At 52.3% G+C, this 23829-nt stretch overlaps 6 protein-coding genes across 6 annotated transcripts; 2 read left to right on the forward strand and 4 right to left on the reverse strand.

Annotated features, from left to right (window-relative positions):
* Positions 1–4631: 4631 nt before the first annotated feature.
* BDP81DRAFT_417988 (uncharacterized protein) lies at positions 4632–5136 on the reverse strand. Its single transcript, XM_060589668.1, has one exon. It carries the CDS (start codon positions 4969–4971, stop codon positions 4651–4653), a length of 321 nt encoding a protein of 106 aa, XP_060449677.1. The 5' UTR covers positions 4972–5136; the 3' UTR covers positions 4632–4650.
* A 707-nt stretch (positions 5137–5843) lies between these two features.
* Positions 5844–7043, forward strand: BDP81DRAFT_390375 (uncharacterized protein; the record flags this gene model as incomplete). The annotated part of the gene is made up of 3 exons (XM_060587393.1): positions 5844–6013; positions 6105–6737; positions 6791–7043. The coding sequence occupies 3 exons, from the start codon at positions 5844–5846 to the stop codon at positions 7041–7043; spliced, it is 1056 nt and encodes a 351-aa protein (XP_060449678.1).
* Positions 7044–9794: 2751 nt separating this feature from the next.
* Positions 9795–12420, reverse strand: BDP81DRAFT_126953 (uncharacterized protein). Its single transcript, XM_060581683.1, has 2 exons — positions 11774–12420; positions 9795–11719 (listed from the first exon to the last, which is right to left on the reverse strand). The coding sequence occupies exons 1-2, from the start codon at positions 12009–12011 to the stop codon at positions 9933–9935; spliced, it is 2025 nt and encodes a 674-aa protein (XP_060449679.1). The 5' UTR covers positions 12012–12420; the 3' UTR covers positions 9795–9932.
* Positions 12421–12617: 197 nt separating this feature from the next.
* On the reverse strand, positions 12618–16731 carry BDP81DRAFT_417992 (uncharacterized protein). The gene is made up of 9 exons (XM_060589669.1): positions 16296–16731; positions 15955–16240; positions 15674–15899; positions 15109–15624; positions 14516–15059; positions 14118–14459; positions 13567–14064; positions 13301–13486; positions 12618–13243 (listed from the first exon to the last, which is right to left on the reverse strand). Exons 1-9 carry the CDS (start codon positions 16310–16312, stop codon positions 12964–12966), a joined length of 2895 nt encoding a protein of 964 aa, XP_060449680.1. The 5' UTR covers positions 16313–16731; the 3' UTR covers positions 12618–12963.
* Positions 16732–17325: 594 nt separating this feature from the next.
* On the forward strand, positions 17326–19481 carry BDP81DRAFT_417996 (uncharacterized protein). Its single transcript, XM_060589670.1, has 3 exons — positions 17326–17697; positions 17757–18638; positions 18698–19481. Coding segments are annotated over exons 1-3 (1392 nt in total). The 5' UTR covers positions 17326–17695; the 3' UTR covers positions 19206–19481.
* Positions 19482–20238: 757 nt separating this feature from the next.
* On the reverse strand, positions 20239–22134 carry BDP81DRAFT_418001 (uncharacterized protein). Its single transcript, XM_060589671.1, has 5 exons — positions 21779–22134; positions 21525–21713; positions 21248–21469; positions 20971–21196; positions 20239–20881 (listed from the first exon to the last, which is right to left on the reverse strand). Exons 1-5 carry the CDS (start codon positions 21903–21905, stop codon positions 20326–20328), a joined length of 1320 nt encoding a protein of 439 aa, XP_060449682.1. The 5' UTR covers positions 21906–22134; the 3' UTR covers positions 20239–20325.
* Positions 22135–23829: the final 1695 nt, after the last annotated feature.

Genomic DNA, 23829 nt, shown 5'->3' on the forward strand with positions numbered 1-23829 from the left:
GGCAGGCCCAGGAGGCTGGGGGCATCTGGCGAGGAAGGGACAGACAGTTTCGGGAAGTCGGTCCTTTCAGTGCTGTTTCCACGGGCTTGGACCCAGGCCTTACCTTAAGGTACCCCTAGGTACTCCGTGTACGCCCCGCCCGGGGATACGGGTCGGTCCAGATCGCTCCTTACATAATCCCGCGACTACTCATGTTTGGTTTGTGCTGGAGAAGACGGGACGAAATGTGCAGTGCGCTTGCCTCGCCCCGGTGCTTGGGCTCGGAATCTCTGATGGCCCACGGGAAATCTCGAGTTCGTCTCTCGTCTCCGCAGGCGCCTGGACCTCGATGCGCCCAGAGAGCGTGTCCCGTGTCCCGCGGCGAATGATGAATCTCGAGAGTGAGATACAGTATGAACAGTGTTACTCCGTAGTAAATGAAAACCTAACAAAATGGTAAAAAAACAGACACCTCCGCCTCACACTGGGAGCTTTGGAAATAGTGGTCCTTACCGAATCCCAGGCTCCCCGTCATCCCTGTCCTATCCATAATCCGCCCAAACGTGAAATCCACACCGGCCCGTCCAAGATCCAACAGTGCAATCCCCGTTCCGGCGCCGAGAAACCCCAAAGGACCACCGACCAACGCATGAGAAAGTGGCTAGTGCAGGGCACCCAGATACGTGGGACAGTCTATCGGTATCCGTACGGAGTACACTACAGTAGGCAAACGGGGTTATTACGGATACCTTAGTGTTCAGAGACAGCAAAACAACTGTGACGAGAGTGAGACAGCATTTCAGAGAAAAGAATAAGCAAACAATCCAACCGCTAGAAGAAGAATCAAGACGCAAATGGGCTTTGCCATGAGCAAGGGGAAAACCCCCCCGGTATGCGGGCTCGTGAGACTGCCCGCTCGTTGGGACACCACCACACACGCACCCCCAGATCGACTCATATCTGACACGTGCTGACAACGAAGAAAAATAAAGGAGCGGTAAAGAGGAGACATCTGACGAACAAACACAAGAGCGAACAGCAAGCTGGCTAGTTTGCCGGGCTTTGGCAGCATGGATTCGCGAATCCTTCCTGTTGGTAACGGAAGTTCAATCCCTCTCTCCTTTCTCACCTAACCCTTACCTTGCTGCTTCGCCTCATCATTGCTTCCAACCTACACCTCCTTCTCGGGATTGTGGAACGTGGATGTTCCCCTTTGACGGATTTTTTGATCCTGGGTCTCGTCGGGGATGAATTGCTGGGATCGTCGTCGGTTTATGGATAGGAATAACATCCGACCGGGGGGGTGATTGGGATTGGAATGGGGCGAGGGAGAGGCCTAACGGTTTGGAAGTCACATCGCGGCGCGAGTGAACCTCACTAATAACTTAATAGAGAGTTGTTTGGGTGGAAGAGACGGACCATGTTGTAAAAGTCTGGACTCTAAAGAGCACTTGATCAGCAAGGGACGGAGAATATACGGAGTATTGCTCAGTGCAGAACAAAACCGTCTCATTACATGGTGAATGAAGTACGTATCCTTAGCAATTCTTCTCCAATCGAGAACCCCTCAGATGCTCGGCCATCAATCATGTCAGCCTTTGGCGCGCGTACTGAAGCAAAGCAGGAGACTGAGATGATGATAAGGTACGATAGATGCACATTTAGATGAACAAGGTGCAACCACCCGCATTTAGCCTCTCCTCGAAAAAGAAGGCGTGCCCATCCGTACCTGAACGTTTGATCGCTGGACCACGCGCTTGGCCTTCCCCCCTTCCTCATGATGAATGCATGTACGAACAGGTAGGTACGGTGTGTTCCTCTTTTGGGACGCTAGGTCCGAACATCTCGTTTCATTGGCCTGGCGTCAAAAGGGAAAGAGAGGGGAGGGGCAAAGGTACGTAGTGTACGTAGAGCTGGGGAAACAGATGTCGCGAATAGCTCGGATGAGAAGACGGAGTAGGTGGAGGTTTCCTCGGTTCATATCCGTACTTCCAATGAACAACACAACCCACGAGCCCTTTCTGCCACAGGATGGGAGATGAGACCGACGACGGGGCGCCGGGGAAAGCGTCCTTTTTTGCATCAATCTGGGCTAGCCCGCCCAGAAAGATTACACTTATATCCGCGACCCGGTGCGGGAAGGTAAAAAAGAAGGGAAAGGAAGAGACCCGTCCGCTAATCCATTTCGGGTCCGGCTTGCTATCAAGATGCCCCCCCGTCCCGTTCGAACGATAGGTACGTGAATGGTGGTGCACAACATACCGCAGGTTGGGACTAGGTCGGTAATACAACCCGTAGTTGTCAATCCGTACTCTGTAAGGTAAGTTTCTTTTTTCTGCTTCTCCCCTTTTCCCTCTGATTGCACCGAGTCGATCTAGATTTCCCAGCCCGCAAAATGATATCTCGGATGGTGAGGTACCAAACATCGCTTACGAAAAAGAAAAAAAAAGTGTCAGCCAATTGACGAACCGTTTTCGACGTTTTTTTAATCCGAGGTTCTGGTTGCCGGCTTTTTCTTCAACACCAGCCCAACAAACACGAAACCCCGTCTTTGCATTCCCTCTCTCCTGGGTCCCGTACGCCCGTTCCTTCCTTGGCTATTTCCCTTCTCCTGAGTCTGGCCTTACCGCCCTTTCCTGTCCGAATCTAAGCGATCAGTGAGACAAAGTCCACAGGCCCGGCGGCTGGAATGCTAAGAAGTGGAGGGGGGACGGGAAGGCTGAATACTAATAGTCACATAGCAAGGAAGTTGGAGACTCTCGAGTTTTAATTACGTCCAACAATACCATATCCTATTCGTAGGTTTGGCTATAGTAGTCCAGGGCTTAGTTGGCTTGGTAGGGTACTTTTGCATCAGCCACAAAGTTGTTTACTCGGAGGGCGGTCTTCTAGGTGGGAAAGATGGCGACGCTACGGAACGCCTGAATATGAGCAATGGCGCGCGCTATCTTTCGAGGCTAGCTGATCGCTTACCGCCCTTCTCAAGTTTTCTTTCGAATCTGGGCGCGACCACGACCTGGGGGCGTGGCTGCGTAGCTGCTTTAGTTAGAGAGGCACAGAGGACATCATAGGTAGCCTATGCCCGTGCCGAGCCTCTACCTCCAAAGTTAGCGCACCCGACGATATGGGGGACTTGTGATGGTGGTGTTTTTGTTTGTATGAGGCGTGTGAGGCGTTATGTGTTTCTGTTCCTTTCTCCGCGGAAGCAAGCACGAGGCTTTCGACAGAGTCGTTATCCTTCAAGTCTCTCCCTGTGTGCCTGAGTTGTCTCTGAGCCTCACATGCAATGCAATCAGCGGTTCCAGACTCTGCACATCTTGCTTCCTGCTGCTGCAAGTTGGCAAAAGTACGATGTACGATGGGAAGGGGGGGGGGTCTCAGCTAAGACGTGTATCACGGATGTCAGACTCAGGAACGAACACACACCTCCAAGAAGTTTGGGTTCTTTGGGTTCCTCGGCTCCCAGGGAGAGAGATACTTTGGACAAGGGAGACCCCCCTTCCTTCCCGATGGGCTAAGCTCCGGACATATTCCAGAACCAGCTCCGTGCGAATCCCCGGGCATGTGGATCCACACTTTTACCAATTCCCACAGTCCCAGTGGAGGTCGTGCCTTTCAACTGGGACAGGGATATCTGCGACTTGGTCGTGCTGGACAGGGTTGCCAGGGTTTTGATTCTGACCCCACTTTTGGAACACGGTTTGTGAAAGGCCCCCCGCTCTCCCAGTGCCAGAGATTCGCAGCTCTGGGAGAACGGGGAGGACTGGGAGTTCTGGGAAGTTGGGAACCGCAACATCGCAGAAACCAGAAAAGCTCGGACATTCTTCCCAATTGGAAGGTACCAGGACCCCCCGCTTCTCTGGGCCTCGCCTTCTCCACCCTTGTGTGCCAGCCGATGGTTCACCTTTTTTCACCAGTGACCACCTCACATTCACAGAGGTGAGAGGTGAGCGCAGAGACCGGGAGGGTACTCCGTATGTGTTCGTCGTCGTTGTGTCTTCCAACACGCCCACTCGCCGCCCCTCCCTCGTCTCCCGTCCTCGTCGTCCAACCCAACTTCCCAAGAGAACCTGAGGTGGATCGTGGATTGTGGATTGCTGGGATAGGTTTCTGGCGGTACGTATCGTTCTCCTCCCCACCCGCCACGACCACCCCGTCCACAGTCTATATATACTTCGTAGTCCATAGTCCACACACCCCCCGGTCCCAAGTGTCCCAGCGCCTGTGCTGACGCTTGGTATGCTTGGTGCTGGCTGGCTGGAATGTGTCTCTGGGCTGTCGGGTGTCTGTCGCAATTCTGGTGTGTCCTTCCCTCCGGTACGGTAAGGTACGTACCTCTCAAACACTTTAGCAGCAGCAGGAGGGGGACCCGCCCCATTTGTGGATATCGTCTCCGGCATGGGGCCATTCCACAGTTCCACTCGACGAGGAGCCATGGGAGCCACCGTGCTGTGACCAGTCACCAGTTTCCCAGCGAGGTGGGTTTTTAGTGTTACCACTGCATTGGAGTCCATGTTTGGTTTGGCCGCCGTCTGGTCTTTTTGTCGTGCCCTGGGCTCTGTCTCTTGCGGCCTTGCCCGGTCTCTTTCTTGCTGCCCACGCCTCTGTTGTGTCTGCATTGCGTATCCGTACGCTGTGCTGCTGCTGCTGCTGCTGCTGCTGCACCTGGGCCTAGTATGCGTACACACCTAGACAGAACTTCCTCTTGATACGGATACAGATACGCTGCTGCAACTTGCAATAAGTTGCCAAATCGACCGACCGGGCATAGAGCATGGGGCGTGAACATGAACGTGTGGTGCGGTGCACCGGGGGTGGATGATGGACGACTGCAAAGTCTGGGACCGAACTGGCATTGGCGTTGGTGAATGGATTGGATTGGCCGTGGTATCGTGGAGCTGCAACCCGACACACAAGACGCAACCTGCAAGAGAAGAAAGAGGCAGAGCCATCGGTAATGAGAGAGAGAGAGAGAGAGGCCCAGGTACACATTGACACAGTAAACTAAGGTAGTAGGTAAGGTAAGGTTGCAAAAGGAATTGAGGAGGTATCCGTAGTGTACGAATAGAGACTGGAAGACTTGGGGGTGGTGGCTTCTGGACTCTCAGTCAAATGGAAGTCGCCAAGGAAGTCCAACCCAAGCCGCCTGGCACCTGCCTTTCCACCCAGCACTAGCCCTTCTCGACTCTAGTCTCCCTCAACCTTGCCTCTTAGCACGCTGCACCTTGTTTTCCCACTTTTTTCCACACTTCCTTTCAACCACCTCCTCCCCGTCAACTTACCCAGCTTTCCCGTCCTTCTTCTTCCTCGTCTTCCCCCTTCTTACACCACACCCTCTCTCCCAGGCCGACTCATCCCGAACGACTAAAACAGTTCGTTCGTGATCCGACTTTTGCTCTCTCTCTCGCCCGTCCCAAAAGGTCACGGCAAGAAGAGAACAAACACCACCGTCTTGCGAAGGAACTTGCTTTCGCCAGCACTCACATCTCGACTCGCTGTAACCGCCGACGATCGACGCCCCGTTAATCGCCTCCGGTCCCTAGTCCCATCTGTCTAAGAGTGCACCAACCAACATAACCCAACCACACAGCACCATTTCTCCCGCCCATCTTCGCATTACACCCCCACGCACGCCACCCGTACACTCGATTTGTACAAAACGACAATCCGATTTCTCGTTCTTGTCAAAACAACTGTTCCTCTCGCAAACTCATCTAAACAGCAATCCTAGTCCTGCTCGATTGGATTTTAGTGCACTGCAGATCCCATCATCTGTCCCCAGAGCAGCCCACAATTGACCCAGGGATCCCACGTTTTCGAAATCGATCCGACTTCAACACCAACCTACAACAACATCGCCAAACATGAGTTCGCCAGCACAGGCCGGGCCTTCGGTCCCGAAGGAGAAGAAGGGCTTGGGCAAGATTCTGTCTCGCGCCAAGACTGTGTTCAAGAGAGGCGATAGCTCCAAGCGCATGTCGACGCTGTCCACCACTGGTCAGCAGTCTTCTGCGCAAGCCGCTACCACTCCTGGGTAAGCAAGACATTTCGCATGCCCTGTTGTCTTTCAACAGTTTCTGGTGTCACGGCACCCTGCCTGCGTTACCTGTCTAACGTGCATACAGTCCCTCCACCGCCCCCGCGACCGAGCAACCCGCCGCCGCTACCACCGCCAAGGACACCACCAAGAAGGAGGCCCCTAAGAGCAAGTACGAGGACCTCGAGGGCGTCACCAGGGTTCCCCGATCCGAGCTCTTTGAGGAGCGCGCCAGGAAGTTGGGCGAGAGATTCGGTCTCGAGATCAAGCAGAGCGAGTGGATCTCTACCGAAGGCACCGCTCTCCGCGTCGAGAAGCCCATCCGCATGCGCGTCCACCGAACCTGCCACAAGTGCAATGCTACTTTTGCTGCCGCCAAAGAGTGTCCGAGCTGCCAGCACGTTCGTTGCACCAAGTGCGTCCGCCACCCACCCAAGCGGACCGAGGCCGAGCGCATCGCCAGCCGGGAGAAGCGGGCCGCCATTCTCAAGGCCCAGAAGGAGAACGCGCCCATCGTTCCCGACTACTCCTATGACGCCAAGAACGCAAAGGACACCGTCCTCAAGCGTCCCAGCAAGACTGGAGGACAGGATCTCATTTACAAGAAGCCGCGCCAGAGGGTCAGGAGAACTTGCCACGAGTGCCAGACGCTCTTCACTGCCGGCAGCAAGACATGCTCCAAGTGCAACCACAACCGCTGCACCGACTGTCCCAGAGACCCGTATGTTGCGCCATTCTGCTGTGTGTCGAGACTGACAGCTAACATTATTTCAGGCCCAAGAAGGACAAGTATCCCTTTGGTTACCCTGGCGACGAATTTGGTCCGAATGCTGTGCCGCACCACGAATGCCACAAATGCAAGACGATATACCCTGGAGGTGTGGCCGACGGAACCGCATGCAAGAAATGTCAGCATGAGAAGTGTGTCGACTGTTCTCGTCTGAAGCCACGCAAGGTCGAACCTGAGCCCGACCCAGAGATACTCAAGAGCATACAGGCCAAGATCGAGAGTCTAAAACTCAAGTAATGACACAGCCAGCCATGACTTTTTACACCGTCGGGCCTGATTGAGTTGGATTGAAGGCGCTTGGATATGGCAGAGTGGTGGATGGTCTCCTAGCGAGCCTACGGCATTTACTAGTCAACCTCCATCCCTACGCAGCACACAGGACCTTCATCCGATTTGTTCAAGTCGCACATGCATTCAACATCTTTTTCTTTCTTACACTACAACGACACTACACGACTATCCATCACCATCATCATCTGCATCACCTCATACCTTTTATTCCGCCGCTGCCATACCCCTCTGTCTTGGTCACCAGTCAGAGGGATGAAGATGAAAAAAAAAAAAAGCAATCACGCACCACGCGATCACGACCCAGCATTGTCTTGACCAAACAAAGTACCTTTTGCTGCCGAGCGAAGCGACCTATACCTACTGCATACAACTAGCCTGTTTCGAAGAGTTTTTAAAAAGAAAGGAAGAATTGAGGGAGAGGAGAGGAGAGGAGACGTACCCTGACGCACCTGGATTGGGAGGAGGGGGTGGATCAGGCCATAATCGCGGAAGACGGGACGAAGCAGAGGAGTTGCATTGCAGCGACAAAGAACAGAGCAGTAATAGGCGTACGGACCAGAACCGACAAGACGGGTCCAATCAGGGTGGGCGGATTATCCAGCCTACGAGCGGAAAGCGAATTATTCTCCTTTCATCTCATCGTCACCTTCTTCCCATCTCTCACGAATCATCATTTACTCATACTACTACCACTTAGTACTTTTTATCAAAGTATACCCAAAGACGGGCATTTTTGACCCCAAAACTCGCCTCGCATAGGCTATTGTCCCTTTTCCCCTCGTGTCATTGAGACCGTGATCGACTCCTTGCCGTGAAATGTCCGAGACGTATCATCGGCCCGAATGTTCAGGGTGTCTTTATACTAAGAGAATAATCTCATCTGACCTTTTTCTTTCTAGTGGTAGGTGACGGAAGACTGAGTCGTTGCGGTTGTGCTTTTTTCCTCCGACGATGTCACGTAGTGTAACGTAACCTGTGGATGTCTTAACTCCAAAACTGTTAAGAACCAGTGCGTGTGTGTGTGTGTGTGTGTGCGTGGAAAAGCAAGTTGGCAGACAACGGGATTTTGTCTGATTGAGTTGTCGGGTACCATGGTACGGGGGCTACACAATTTCCAAGCACAGATCGACTAATGGTACAATAATAACAACAACAAGCTGCTTCAAAACCCGGGAAGTCGGTCGGCAACGGTTATGGAGGTTCTATTGGTGTTGTTGAGTTTTTCTGGGCACCACGAGCCCGTGAGCCCGGGAGGTGGTGGTGATGGTTGAAAGGGGGTGGCGGAAGCGGGAATCGGGGTTCATTGGGTGCGGTGTGATGGAGGGGTGTGTGTGTGGGTGAGGTGGGTGTTGGTGTTCCATTGGGGGCTGGGTTTGGTGGGCGGTGTTGTAGTGAGGGCGAATTCGATGAGGGGCCTCGGAGTAGTAACGCTGAGAAGGTTTTGAAGCTATGGATACAATGGCTTTGCCCTTTTTTTTTTTTTATGGTTCTTGGGAAGGGTTCCCATCGACTTGGTTGGTCTTTACTGACTGTGGTTGCAAGATGATGTGTCGTTTGGTTGGTTGTCAGTTGCATCTTTCCGTACACTTGTGAGTGGTGTGTATGGGTGACCTCAGCCGACCCGGCCCTCCATGAACCCCCAATAATCCGTAAATCCGTATAGTTGTTCCTTCTAGCTTCCCTTCTAGAAAAGGGGCCGAAAAGAAGGAACGTTCACTTCAAAAATCAAGTGCTTAGATGCCAAGGTCGTTTAGGACGAATAAGGGTCCTAGGAACAGCAAGACAGGTTAACACTTGGGGGTTGCAGGCTCTGCTGACGTGCGGTTTTGGGGGCCGAGTTCGTGTCTGCACGTGTACGGTTATAGCGTTGCAGAGTTATAGAGAGATATAGGTCGGTGTGTGTAGTGAAGTCAAGGTATGAAGTGGCGTTCACTTGGTCTCCCAATCATTCAGAACACTTCGGTCCTATCCGCCCGGGTGTGTGGGTGTGATCGTGGTGAGTGAACCCGTCAGCCCCGTGTGTGTTGCGCGTCTGCCCCGTCCGGCAGTTTGGGTTCTGATGGATGGTTGGCTGGCTGGCTAGTATGATTGAAATCCCGCGGAACGTTTCTTCTCTCTTTTTCTCTCTCCTCCCTCCGTCACATTCCCATCCCTCACTTCATGTTATCAGACCTCATCTGTGGGTAGCTTATTATGGTAGGTATAATACGATGTTCATAGGATGAGGTTTATTTAAGATCGTCTTGGGAGAAGGGAGTGGCGGAGCTGGAGAGATGGAGTGTGGCTGGGTTTTCTGCGCTAATTGGACGGTGCCGTTGTTTCTTGTTAATATGATGGCGTTTATGTGTGTGTCTGTGTGTATGTGATATACTTGTTTTTCCAAAGCTGATATCTAGCGGTTGATGTTGTGGATGTTGCGGATCCTAGTTTGGATGTGTCACCTACCTATCTCGTCGACTTACTTTTTGACGACCATTGTCTCTGGAGGGGAGTGAGGATGTTACCGCCTGGGCAGGGCTTACCGCCCGGCGTATCCGTCTTGGCTTGTTGTCCAAGGGGTATTGGCTAAGGGCTGAGATGAGGATGCGCTCTAGCCAGCTATACAGCCTGGATGGCTCACAGAAAATTTCCAAGTAATGGAAAGGCACGTTCACGTCGACTAAACACTCCAGAGAACCGGATGGTCACATCAAGAACCCAACGGCGGCGTCTATGTAGTATTCCTATTCTATACAGGGCTCTGTCTGATGCCTGTCTATCCTAACAAGTACGGTCTCATACTCCTTCGTCACCAATGAGACACTTCTCTCCTTAACGGCGTCGTAGGCGTCCCGCCTAGGCACCATCCTCACGCACGGATTGCTCAAACTGGATCACGCTGCCCGGAGGCAGGGCAGGGCCGATGGTCTCGACGCGGGTCCGCTTCTGACCAATGTACGCCGTCTTGAACGTGTCGATGCGCTGGTTCAGTCGCTGCTGCACGTCACGCACAATGCCTTTCTGCACCTCAGCAAGGACCTTAGCTTGGCCATCGAGCAGGGGCAGGAGCTTGTGCGTGGGGTAGAATCGGCCCTTGAGGTCCGGCTCGCGGAGGACGGCGTTCTGTTTGAGCAGCACGCAGCGCCAGCGATCGCTCGCGGCAAACTTATTGCGGAACGCAATCTCGTCGCGCAGCGGGCGCGGGAGTTTGTCATCCGGTACGGGGATGCCACCCACGGGCTGTGTGTCGCCGGTGATGGGCTGGTAAATATCTCCCTTAAAGAATGCGTTACCAGGTGAATCGATAGGCGCGGTGCAAATCTCACGGAGGCCGAGTAGTGCATCGGGGAGATTCGCCGCCGCGGGAGGCACGCCTTGATCGGCAGAAAGACGCACGCGGAGGACATCGCCAAGTTCGATCCGCTCGGCGCCCAGGAAGATACCGTGGTAGTCAATCTTCTTGCCCCCGTTTGTCTCGGAAAGGCGGCTGAATACGGAGAATGACACACCCACCTTCTGGGCGGCCATCTTTGAAGAGTCGAGCAGCGCAACCTCACGACGATGCGTGTCTTCCGGAGTGATTGTCTGGAAGAAGGCGTCCCAGTTGACCTCGTCGTAGGCCTTATTTTGCAGCTCTGAAATGCTGACGTTGGGCACCGAAAATGCAAGGAACGGGCGCGTTGTCGATTCCAGCGTGTGGATTGGCGACTGGTTGAAGTTGACGTGAGACATTGGGAGAATTTGAAGCTCGGCTTTATTGGTATTAGGGTTGACAATGTTTGTAGCAGCCACGATACCCAGACGCCAACCCGACGATATCTGGAACCAAACCAGTTCTCCGACGCGGAACAGAGCTGGGGCTACAATTCCGCCGTAAGGCTGAGGGTAAGGTAGGAACTGCGGCTGCTGATAGACTGGTTGTGCCGGCGCTTGTACTTGGGGTTGAACCTGCTGTTGAGCCTGGGCCGGTGCTGGAGCAGGTTGCTGCGGGATTTGCTGTTGGATCGGCTGCTGGACTGGTTGCTGGACTTGAGACTGAATGGGAACCTGTGATGGGGCTTGAGCTTGCGGATGAACAGGAGTTGCCTGGTTCGGCTGAGGAGTGTGCTGCTGCTGCTGCTGTTGCTGCTGTTGCTGCTGCTGTATAGTAGGCTGTATCTGAATTGGGGCTTGCACAGGGGCGGGCGCCGGCACCGCGCGTGAGGGTATCGTCGGTATCGGGACTGGAGTCTCCTTCTTCACCATTGGAGTGGGCACTGGCACAGGTGTCTCCTTCTTCGCGATAGGAGGCGTTGCCGCTGCCGCGGGGACGGGTATCGGGGACGCCGCGGCGCCTGGGGGGATTTGAGGCGTGATCTTGCGCATCTTAGACGGAGGCTGAGTGTTATTCGCTGCTGGCAGAGGTCTCGGGATATCCGATACCGTCAAGTCCTCCATGTTTGGCATTTCGCGAACGTTGCAGTGAATGCAACGGCAGTCAGTTCGGTCCATTGAGCCGGACAAGAGCCACAGGACATGAAGACCAAATTCTTGCGGGCTCTTGTACAGCTTCGACTTGACTGGATGTCCCGAAACCCAAAGATGCTTGGATTTTTCGTACAACCAGTAGCCCCGTGGAAAATGCATGAGCCAGGGGAGGCCCTCTATGAAGGGTGTCAGTGACCTTGCTTCTTCCTTTTCACGGACGGCATGCCTACCTGTGGGAGAGAGCTCTTGCTTCAACAAGATCCCCAACTTTATGCGCCATTCTTGAAATCTTGCGTCATCTTTGTCTAACCGCATCATTTGAGGTTTCGCTCTCGGTACCTTCTCCAATGCAGTCTTCTTCGCGTTCTTCGCAGCCGTGTCGGCAGGGGTTGGCCAGTACCCCACCCCATTGTCCTGGCCGTCGCTTCGACACACGTTGACTACCGAGTATTCTACTAGGTCCGACATTCTGGACTGATGTAGAGTTGCTCAGAGAGCCGACGGTAGGGAGGTATGCGCCGGAGCCGAATGAGAGCTCCAGTGAGATGAATGGCCGCCTCAGACGGTCCTCGAGGCTCCAGAGGCAGCCTGCCAGTAATTGCGTGAGTCGAATCGATGAGAATGCAATGACTTAGATGACCGAGAGATAAGCTGGATGTGCTAGCACATACTGCGCTCTGGTTGATGAAGTTCGTCGCAAGCTGTGAAGTGGAGCTGGTCTCGTGGTGGGTTCACTTTGTTTGCTGTTTCCCAGGCCAGTAACCGCCTTCCCTAATTAGCCTATCGATCCAATTCGAATCCGGGACGACGACAAGAAATATTCGGAGGTAGCCAGGTACGATCAATGTGCAATTATCCACTGTTCGTTGCAAGTATTTGTTTGTCGTGAAGTTGAGCAACTCGAAGCGGAAAGAGGTTGAATGTTCATGGAGCTCGGAGGTGGACGTGCACGGCGCCTGTTGCCTTAGTCAGCGGGTCCACCCCTTGCTGAAGGTACCGCGATGGGTCCCCTCGCCTAATCCAACCTCCCTTCTTCGGGAAAGGACACAGCCGCGGAGGATTACATTCACCTTACTTATGCCACTTAACTTCTCCTAGGCGTGTATCCGTCGCCCCCTCGAAAAGGCACGCTGAGAATCTTTGTACTTGTTAAGACCAATGGTTTCGCTTTGTCCAGCTAGGCGACACGTTGATCTACATCAATTGACGTGGTTTTTGCCAATTCCGCGAACTACTTACTCATCACAAGCCAGCCAACGAAGCTATGAATGCCATCAGGCCACAGGCAGCAGGGAATGAAATAGTCATTTAGAGTGTCAATGAATGATTGTTACAGGGCAGCATTCCTGATCGTGTCTTCGGTTCTCAACTCCAGAGTCAGATTCAATACCAGTAGAGCTTTGAAAGTTCCCTCCAATATTCAGCGCCATAACATGTAAACCAAAGAGTCGTAATCTTCCTCTTGCGGATGCATTTGTGGTACTTCGTATTCTGCGTGGTCCTCCTCGGAAACAGCTTTTGGCTTTTCGACACGCTTCCAGTAGAGCTCCTCGGCTTCTTTGAGCAGCCGGTCCGCCTCCAATTCACGACCAGGCATCCGATAGAGAGCCTCTGAAAGCTTGTAGAGACTGCGGACATGCTCTCCCACCTGGACATCCTTTCGCAATGTTGTAATTGCCATCGCATCTTGGAGAAATTTCCTGTGCCGTGTTAGTAAAGGCAAGGTATCTACTTCATCTCTCCCGAACTAGACTTACACAGCTCGTTCCACTTCTCCTTCGAGTAGCGCGCAACATCCCATGCGGTAGATCGTAGCCGCGTAGAAGTCTGACGTTCTGGAACTATTCCCCATGAGCCATATGCTCTGTGCCTTCTGGAACAAGAGCTCAGCAAGCTTGAAGTCTCCTTCAAACATGGCCAGTCTAGCACGAGAGAACTGGCACCTGAGCAAAACACCGAAACGTCAGTCGGGGCTGTCCGAAACCATTGAGATTAGGTTCACTCCCGGGGCCTCGAAACTTACTCTCCTGCCGTTCCCCAGATGACCGGCTTGCTTGTCATCATGTCTTCTAGGGACTCGTCTATGTGCCCTCTAGCTTCGTCGTACTTCTTCATGTACGCCAAAGTTCTTCCCTGGCCGTATCTTTGGTTCGGATGCCAATGAAATTCAACGTTCTCAGACTTGGCCCACTGCTCCCAGCACACCCTGCTGATTTCCTGCCATTCCAGAGCGGTCTCATACTCGCCTAGGCAGGAGTAAAAACAAGATATGTTGTTCGCCATCCAGCTCGAGTTTTGGTGGTCTTCCTGGGGGGCCGTCAACTTCATGTTGCGTGCGCTCACCATCACTTCTATCGCCAAACGGTAACGACCTCGACGTGCCCACATTTGCGCAATATGCGTTTTCGGCGAGGTAAGGTTGTACAGCTCAGGGTCCTGTTCAGGTAGAGTTGCCAAAGCCAGTTTGCCTACCTCGACGAGGTCCTCAAGCTCGGGAAAGGTTTGCTGCTCCAATAGAAATCTAGAGGAAATGTCAGCTAGCATGAATGGTATTCTGGATAGAAGTATGCAAACCGTCCACATTGAGCCCACATTGCGCAGGTCTTCGTGCAAGCGTAGAAACCAGGATCGCGCCTCTTTTCCAGCCTGAAACGATTCTTGAGCTGCAATACATGCTGCACCCACAGTTGACATTGCTCCCACATGTTGTACATCGTTGCTATCTTGCCGTCGGGTCTTTTTGGGAAAACGTTTTCCATTAGATGCGATGCCTCTATGAACGACTTTTGCCGGTTCTCTGGCGTCACGTAACGTAGAAAATGAGTCTGGATGAGCCGATGGATGGAGTACGTCCCGGACTTTCTGTCTCTCTTAACGAGTGCCAGAGTCAAGAGCTCTTCCATTGCATCGTCAAATCTGCCAGGCAGGTTGTCAGCAACCCTAATGCTTACAGTTGACAGGGGCGTTGTTACCTATCCACATCTAGTAACCAGAGTAAGCTATCGGGGAGGTCCACGGCTTCCTTCAAGTCAAAGAGCGAATGCGGAATGCTGTCAGGAGCGCAGTGGCTGAAGGCAGCCAGCAAAGTAGCGCTGTCAGGCTTCAGATTTTTGAAGGAAATTTCCCAGACTGCCTCCAACCCGTCTTTGAAGTTCAAACTACTTCCGTATTTGTCGAGAAGCTCGGAGATGGTCCAGGACCGCCGATGAATGAGTCCGCTCATGTTCGAAATTGCCAGCGCATGGCCACTGAGTCTTTCGGCCAAACTGTACGCCGACTTGGCTTCGCTTGCTAGAAGATCTGCACTAACGTGACCGGCCAGGAGGTGTAGGAGGAACTTGGTACCATTCGCTGTGTCCCATGGGAGAACCTCGAGACCTCCGTTAGCTGGGTCAAAAGCTAGCGAGTGATTCCGTGTCGTGATAAGTGCCAACCCCTGACTTCCTGGCGAGGGCCAATTAGCCCGCAGGAGACCGAAATCCTCCACATTATCGTACACCAGTAGCCATTTGCATTCTGTTCGCGTTAGCAAACCTCCAGGGATCAAGGTGATTTGCCGACTGACCCGTCTCCTGTAGCCAACTCTTCACAAGTAGTCGATTCTCGTCATGCAAGGTTTTTCCAGCCCCGTTGAGTTCTAGCCTAAGAGCAATGTCGGTGAAGCTCTCCTGGACCGAGAACAAAGTCTCCGCGCGAATCCAGAAGATGGCACGTAGCCCTTTTTCTGCCTTCTTCTTCTCAATGTACTTCAAAGCGACATGGCTCTTGCCCACGCCGCCCATGCCATAGAGTGCGAGCGACCGCAGACCTTCTTTCTTCTGCTCCTCAAACTGGCTGTCTATCTCCTCGATGACTTCGTCACGGTTGAAGAATCGATTCGTACTGGCAGGTGGTAGAACGAAGCATGGCAACTTGGCACTGTCAACGAAGGAACGAGGCGAGCTGGAAAGGAATGATAACTGGGCGGTCTGTTTCTTCCCAAACTTTGCCATCTTTTCGATGCGATTCAGCCGCTCGTTAATATCGGTCTGAGCTCTGTCGTACGTGGCCGTCAATTCAACCCACGACTCTTGCGCGTAGCCTGCGATGAATTAACAATCACAACCATTACTGGGGTTTTCAGATCATACCACGACCGTAGGAGAGATTGTCAATATCTCCAGCTTCCCGTAGAAACCTGACAACATCCAAAAGGAACCTCGTCATCAATACGAAGATCTCAAAGCATGCCTCCTTTTCTCCTGTCGAGAGATTGGAAATCTGATGTGCATGTAATTGAAAGTCTCCACAAGAGTAGCCCAGCTTACTGAGCATTTGAGCGATTCGTTTCATTGCTTCTTCGTGAGGCAGGACAATCTGCGATCTTGTTAGCCCAATCTAGCTCCGCCACGTCGACAACATGCTGACTTACCGTCAGAACAAGCCCGATCAGACCCCAAAAAGCCTTTGGGTCGAGCTTAGGTCCCAGTCTCGTGGAAAAGAAATCACTGAAGCCTTTGAGGTCCATCAGTCGCGGCTGGAGCATATCTAGGTCCTGGACAGCGGAATCCGATGGTGTATCGTCCAGCTCCGTGAGAACGTTTTCGTTCACATCGTCCAGATTTCTGAAACTTCTGATTGTCCGACGATCATTTGGTTCCATACGGTCGGCTCCCGACGTAGAAGTAGACGCCCAGTGCCGCTCAAAATGAGCCTCCCTAGTGCACAGTCAGAGTCTGTTACATCAACCGATACCGTACAAGACCAACATACAATTCAGACAGCTCCATCGGGAAAGCTGGTTGACTTGCTTCGATATAGCCTGTAGATGGGACAGGACTGGGGAACAGAAAGTTCTCGTTGGTTTAGGGCACACTCGTCTACATATGGTCTGACCTGAAGCCTCGAATGCGGCATGGTACTTCCATCCAATGACTGGAAGGTATTTGATTTGTGACACTTCAGGAAGTCCCCATTTACCTTATGTGTTTCCGTCAGCTAGAAAAACGACTGCAACGTCCATTTAGACATGGACATCGACCTGAACATGCTGTACATCATTTCCGAGCTTGTTAAACGCTCCATCTTTTCAATCCAGCAGTTCCTCGAGTAGAGTGCATTTGTACTTGAAGTGCCCTGGTGAGTATATAAAGAATTGGTCTCAGGACGTGTGGAGAGATCCTTCCTGACATGAAGCCTTCTCACTGGAAATGGATACATGTAGAGACGGACACATAGAACTTCGGTAACGACCGAGAAGTGCGGGGCTTGCACACGCACTTGGGGTACAGGCTGCTATGCATTGCCAAGGTCGGCGTCAAATGACATACCCCTTTGAGCCAAGAGAGCTTATGATAGGATAGCCTGATCTGGACTGCAAAAAATCATGCCATTTCGGTTGTGAAGTGGTGTAGGACTTGTTGCCCCCGTGTGTGTGTCCTCACTCAGCCTGCTTCCCATCCACAGAATCGGAACGAAATTTCGTCAACATCATCTTACGAGGGCGAAATGGAGGTGAGAAGGCGATCAATTTCGGTGGCTAGTTTGTAGTCTTATGACCAGCCCTCGCACACTCGCTTATAGGATTGGGCGCCACACTTGCTTCAACGATCAGGAATAGTCGGATGCCCGAGATATCACTGGGTTTTCTTGAGGTTGAGGCCAAACAAGATTGTTATTGGAGTTCTAAAGCTGCTGTGATACCTCGCAAACGTACCTCGGAAGTTGAAAGTGACTCAGCCGAGACAAGAGGGTTTCAAAAACCTATTGCTGCCTATCGCTAAACATTCAGCTGCAGCTATCTCTCTCTCTCTCTCTCTCTCTCTTGCAGATGACCGAGAACTCCCAGCTTACGGCCTAGGCAAAGTAAGCGCCGGATCCTTGGCTCGTAGGCTTCATTCGGGCACATGTTTAAAGGAAAGAGCATGGCGGTTTCTGTCCCAGCACCTGGACAATATCCCTCTAGCCTAGTCGTTTCTCTCTCCGCCAAATAGCCACAACCCTTATTTATTCACAAAAGGAAACAGCCTAGTCCTTGGCTTTGCTGTCTTACTGTCTGATAGTGTATAAAAGTATAATCGAACTCGCAGTTATCGGTCAATCCATACCTTTCCCGCAGCGAGCAACGTTTCTGTTCGGCTATATTCATCAAAGACACCGCGAAAGTGGTCGTAATGTTCGTGCGATATTGGCCCGTGAGCTTTGTCTAGTGTTTTGGATATTGATAGGACATAGGGACAATATGCGGACAGTTTCAACCTTTCGTTCGATGTTACCACTACCTAAGCCGAGGACAGAAGTTGACTTGGAGATGCAAAGCCAAGAATCTCAAACCCCAGAAAGATCGCTCTCGTTTAAACATCGCTTGAAAACCTTGGGGACCATTTTCTGTCTTCCGAGGGAAAGTGTTGACAAATTTCCGAGCATTAATGCGTACTGCGGCTACATCGAATCCCAGTTCCCACCGCTATCAGGCTCAGACTCCATACCTTTGTGGTCGTCGTTTCTCGACACAACGGCAGGAGAAACAGAATGTTACTGGAAGTTTATGTACGAGGTAGCTGCTGCTTTGAAATCGGCAGAAAAAGACGCTAGTATAGAGGAGCTGAAAAATCACATTGTATCCTCACACGGAAATGTGAGAGATGATGGGGACTTTCATATATCGATGGCTGTCTTCGCTGCAGTGTGCTGGTTGACCCTGACAGTTCAGCCATCGCTGGAGTTGGAAACTCCCGGCACCCAGGCTTCACTCGCATGTAAGTTTCCAAGCTTGACCGAAGGCCCGAGTATAAGCAGTCGGATTATCAAGCAGAGCCTGAGAGAGGCAAAGCGGCCGATCAAACGAGTATTTGAGTTATTCAGACGCAACGCTTGGGGCGATCAGCCTCCAAACATGGATACTTCGGCTGGGGAAAATGATAATCTATACGAAGGCAGTCTGAATCTTGAGGTTCTGCTATTCGGGCGGATCAGAATCCAGTGGGTAGACACTCTAAGTGAACATCTCATGTTCGACCCGGTCAGCCGACATCTTTCCATCTTTCGATTCCCGACATTTTGCGTCTTGTCTGCCCTGCGAAAGGAGGGAAAAGAAACACTTCCTGTTCTCGATAGGTAAGCACACTTTCATGGATGCAACCTCCTAATAGCCGTTCTAACGAGGTTATGAGCAGCATTAACGAAGGATTCATGCCGACTTCCGCGGAGAACCGGTACCAGAACTACGTCACTTTGGAACAAGAGGTCTTGGTCTCTTATCGCCTCCTCTTCGGAAAGAGCGCTCGGTCGAGGAAGATCATCAGGTCGGATCTCAAGAAGCTGGAGAAAAGTGGCCAGCCGTTCGACACCCTACTACATACTCTTTGCGGCCCGAAGAAGGAGGTCGACAAACTGCCGCGCAACATCTGGCCGGTGGGATGTAGAGACTTTGAGAAGGAGACGCTCTTGGAGAGCGACGTCTACAGCGCCCAGAGCGATTTCCCACGGCTGGGCTATCGCCTGATCAATCTCCAGAGGTTCAGCCTGCGCCAGAAGCCTCGCCGGTTGACGGATCTTTGGAGAGATCGCAGGAATCCCCTGCAGTGGTATACATTTTGGGCAGTCCTGTGGGTAGGAGGTGCTGGTATTGTACTGGCTATTATACAAACGGTTCTTGCAGGTTGTCAAGTTGCCAGATCTTGAAGATCTCAATCACTCGGCCAAAGGAAGTTTTCGGGCAAAGAAGTCGAGTTTGTTCTGTACGGGAGCAGTTTCCGTATCTGGGTTTTGTTGCTCAGCCTGAGAAGTAAAACTGTATTAAGATGCAACTATTAGAATCACTCACAGTCAAAGTTGTGAAGAGGCTTCGTGTAGCTTCAACGGCAATATTGGCACTGATCGGGAAGACAGCATCGATAACAGTCAAATCATCGACATCAGAATTAAAGTCAGACATCCCCCATTCTTCGGTACTTCTCAGACTTCAAATCAACGCACTGATGTAAATGTCTCTCATCAAAGGAACTACCGAATCAAGGGAGTTTAAAGGAAGCTTCTTCTGACTCGCGGTGGCATCCCTCTGACCTGACAGCCACTTCGGAACAAATCCAGAGATCTGGGTCAAGGACCGTGACACCCACCACCACCTTTATTCACATAAGATTTTGCGGGCAATTTCTGAAAAGATTACACATGCCACACACAAGCGCGCACAACGACTGAATGTGGAAGGCGGCGGCAGCGGTATCTTTAAAAATGATGGGATTCTTGACTCGTGAGAAAATCGACTGTTCTGGCCAACGGCTGGCTGGCTCTACACAATCTCGCCAAGGCCACCTTGGGATACACGGTATGGAAGGGGGTTGGATTGGACTGTTTTCTTTCTAAGGCATGGCTTGGCCGCTAGATCGTAGTAACAAATCCCCCTAATGTGTGTGTCGTGAGCTCTTTGAATCTCCGTGTCATATAAGACACTGGGAAATCTGTCATGACCTTGTGTAACTGTGGCTGGGGGGCCTATATCGAATGCGGCGTCGTGCTTGAGCAAGAACGGCTGGCGATTTATGACTCTGATCGTCGATGATGTCTCTGCCCTCTCTTACCCCAGATCTAGGCACCCCCAGATGTTGATGATTTAGGACGCGGAGGTTCAAGCCCCGCACCGCCGGGCAGTCATCCGGGTTACTTCATCTGCTCGTGAGGGGGTTGACGAGACCCCGACTTGACCCATTTACCCGCACACCAGGTTCAAAGAATCTAGCAAAAAGTGAATCAATACGGGCCTTTAGCCCAAGTGGTATCATTTCGATCATAACTCGTAAAACTATTGCTTCGGGTACAAATACACATTTACAGGTTTCGCGGGCCCATCAGACGTGTCAGACGCATCAGACCCAACAAGCGGCCATTGGTCGTCCTCGGCGACCTTTCTCGAGCCATCGATATTCAGCTCCCTCAGCTGAATCCCATTCCCATTGGCCGTAGGCGTGTACAAGCCGGCATCGTCCGAAACGTACGGCGTCAAGGAAATTCGTGGCGGATACGTCAAGCCCCTCCTCCCCATCCCCATCCTCGAAGAAAACGCTTGCGACATTCGTGTGCGGGTGTTGCGTCGCTGCTGCTGGCGGTTGCTGCTCATCCTCCTACTATTCCTCTCGCGGAGCCGCCTCGGAACGAGTCGTGCCACCAGGTAATCTCGAAACGTCTTGGTCGTGCCAAAAACGACAAACGTCAGCAGGCTAGCGGATACGCCGGGCAGGAAAATTATGAGGTCCAAATGCAGTCGTTCCGTGCTGAGGTCCGGGCTCTCGCTCAAAGAGTCGCGAGAATTTTGTTTTGCGGATGAAACTTGAAACATAATGGTTACCACCTGGAATATACTTTTTCGAAGGAAAAACCACCCGGTTAGCTTCATTGACCCATACGACAGACTTTGAGGCTTGGGGACACCAGTTGAGGCTGTACTCACGCTAACGCAACGAAAGCTATGCTGAATCGTACAACAAGCCACCGATCGTAGATACTTCGGCGGCGTGTTTCGTTGCCGCTATCGAAGACGAGCGTGTCGCTGCTTTTCGAGCTATTGGAGCGTTGCCCGTATTGGACATTCCAGGAAAGAAGGTTTCGGCGCGTGTGAATGTATTTGACCAAGATGACAATGAGCAGAACTCCGCTGCCGCTCAGACAGAAACCCACTGGGCAAAGAGTTAGATGGAATCATTGAATAACTGAATAAGGAGACTTACTGATACCATCAGCCAAAACCAAAAAGGGCACTGTCTGTTTCTGGACAGCCTCGAGTCGTAGGATCCCCATCAAGATCGCGGGCAGCAAAATAGCAAAGGCTTTTGCAACGTAGTTAACTCGTTTGCGGGTGGACTTTACGGGCTCCAACTGGAAGATCGATTGAGTAAGAGCAACAGCCCAGAAGAAGGTCAGGGCTGCTTCAACATTGTAGCTGTAGAACTCTGTAGGGGTTTTGTCAGAGACAGACTTGGAGCTTGTTGACGAGTTGGATCTTACGGATATAGAAAAGTACAAGGTCTAGACCAGTTGACTGGCCGGCGATGGCAAGCTCAGGATTGCCAACATTGGCGTTTGAATGCTTGAATTGTGCAAGCTTGATGTCTCTCCATCGAACAATCGTGTGAATCTGCTGAGCTACAGAAGCAGCCGTCGACAAACCAGTGAAATATGATACCAGGGCGACGTCTGTTCACGAAGGATGCAAGTTAGTGTCTGAGTCACCTCTTGGGTTCACAACCAAAGCTACTTACAGCTGAGACCTTCACGATGGGTATACACCAGACATGCCATGAGAACACTGCATGCTAGGCAGAACAAGGAGTAAACGAGCATTCCTATAGCTGTGCCTAGCTCTTCTTGAGGCAGCTGAATGGCCATATCACCCCCTTGGATGTTGGCCCAGTAGGCCAGACATGAATACGGAGCTGTTGACCACGGGCAGGGAACAAGGTGACGGGGGACGAGGAGAAAGAAGCAATTAAGAACCGGGGAGCAAGCAACGGCATGGCCATGTTTATCATGCGGCCCAGAGATCTTACCGCCCCCTGCGATCGACGCAAGGTTGTCTCCCCGGACCCGACTTGAAGAGTAATGGAAAGGGAACCCAAGATCGGTCGGCTTGGACACAAGCGCCGACGAACCTTGTTCAGGTGCTCGCAACGATATGAGGTGTGCTACCCAGGCGCAGGCGGTAAAATGACGAGATGGGACTTCCCAGCATTCCAGAGACAAGGCAAGGGAGTTTGGGCCGACTTGAGAACACCAAGCCCCCCCTACAGCGTATAGCCGGCGGACTAGAAATGTCTTGGCTGGGGATCCTACGAGGGGGTGGTGGCGGGGCCGCTCGCGATGGTAATGAAGAGTTCTACCTTGTTGTAGGGTGGATAATAAGGGTTGAAACACGATAGTGTGCGAAGGCGATCTCCAGAACAATATTACACTCAGGTTGGATGGCTTCGGAGGCTGTCCATTTGGTTATGTCAAGGCGAGACAGATTGACATTGTAACGGCATTCTAGCTGGCTTCTGGGTGCGATTCTGGCGGCATCTGCCGACCACAGACTCGGTGGCTTCTCGACCCGAGATGAAAACGTTGGACGCCACGCTCCGTCTAATAGAAGACATCACTAGTTTGCGTGGGTTAGGCCGAAGCAGCAGTGCGCAAGCGTCGTCGCAACTGCTGCGGAATACAAGTCCATAGGCCGGCCAAGTGTCAAACTAAGGGCTGCTAGAGGTTAAGTGGCATGGCAACGTACGAGTTCGACCGAACTCTCCGCCTCCCACATTGAGACCAACCACACTCGTCGCTGGGGTTTGAGGCAACGATGGCTCGAAACATGTCTGGTAAGTGGAGGCGCGTACTCGAGGCAAGATTCGTTGCCGACTGAGGGTGTGTGGACGGACGGACGTTGCGGAGGGGTCTCCCGGACCAGCCTCAACCCGGCAGAGGCGACCGGGCCGATGGGAGGCAACATACTGCGTATGGTAACCTCCAGCAATGCGATGCCATTGGGATTGGCTGCGCTGTTTGTCAACGGCGAATTCGAGTCAGTCGGTGGCTGAAAAACACATTCTCTATCTTCTGGAAGTCAAGACCCCCTAATGGAAGGTCCGAACATGTCAAAGTTTCCACCAGTTCGATACGATGCTCATCATATCATCTCATTGTTGAGCTGAGTTCGATGGCAGGGGAGCATGCCGCCTACCAAGTGCTCGGTGCTTGGGCTCATAGGAGGACAGGGTGATCCATGAAGGTGATTGGGGCTAGTGGTTTTGTATTAATCTTGGTCCTCCTGAGTCAGAAATGGACACGAAAGGCCCTCAAACCACTGCCCAATCTAGCCCGAGCGACGGACGTGGCTTCGGGTGTTGGACCCAAGAAGGCAAGCTGCGGAATCCTAGTGCTGAACCAAGAAGCAGGTTTAGTCGCGGAGGCGCAGATTATTGAGATGAAAGGCCGACGGCGTGTGGTGTCAGTCCTGCCATTCCTGCTAGATGGAAGGTTGCTGAACGTCTGCCGCGCGACACAATCTTGGATCTAAGGCATATCGAGTCTGCGTAACGGTCGGACCACTCCCACGTGCTGATGAGTGAGCCGGCTCCAATGAAGAGCGAGTGCGAGGCCGTCAAGACTGTATTAAAGCTGAACCTTGGAGGGAGCCCGGAGGGTGTGAGTATGATCGGCAGTCACAGCAAAGTGCCGTGTCGTCGGCATGTGGCGTCTTGTAAGCTTGAGAGAGAGCAAGGTTCGCTGGAATGAACTTCAGCTGCTGCCCAAGTGAGCAATGCACACCATGCCCTTC

Source organism: Colletotrichum phormii (assembly GCF_030913505.1).
Source record: "Colletotrichum phormii strain CBS 102054 chromosome Unknown BDP81scaffold_3, whole genome shotgun sequence".
In the NCBI taxonomy this organism is placed as follows: Eukaryota; Fungi; Ascomycota; class Sordariomycetes; order Glomerellales; family Glomerellaceae; genus Colletotrichum; species Colletotrichum phormii.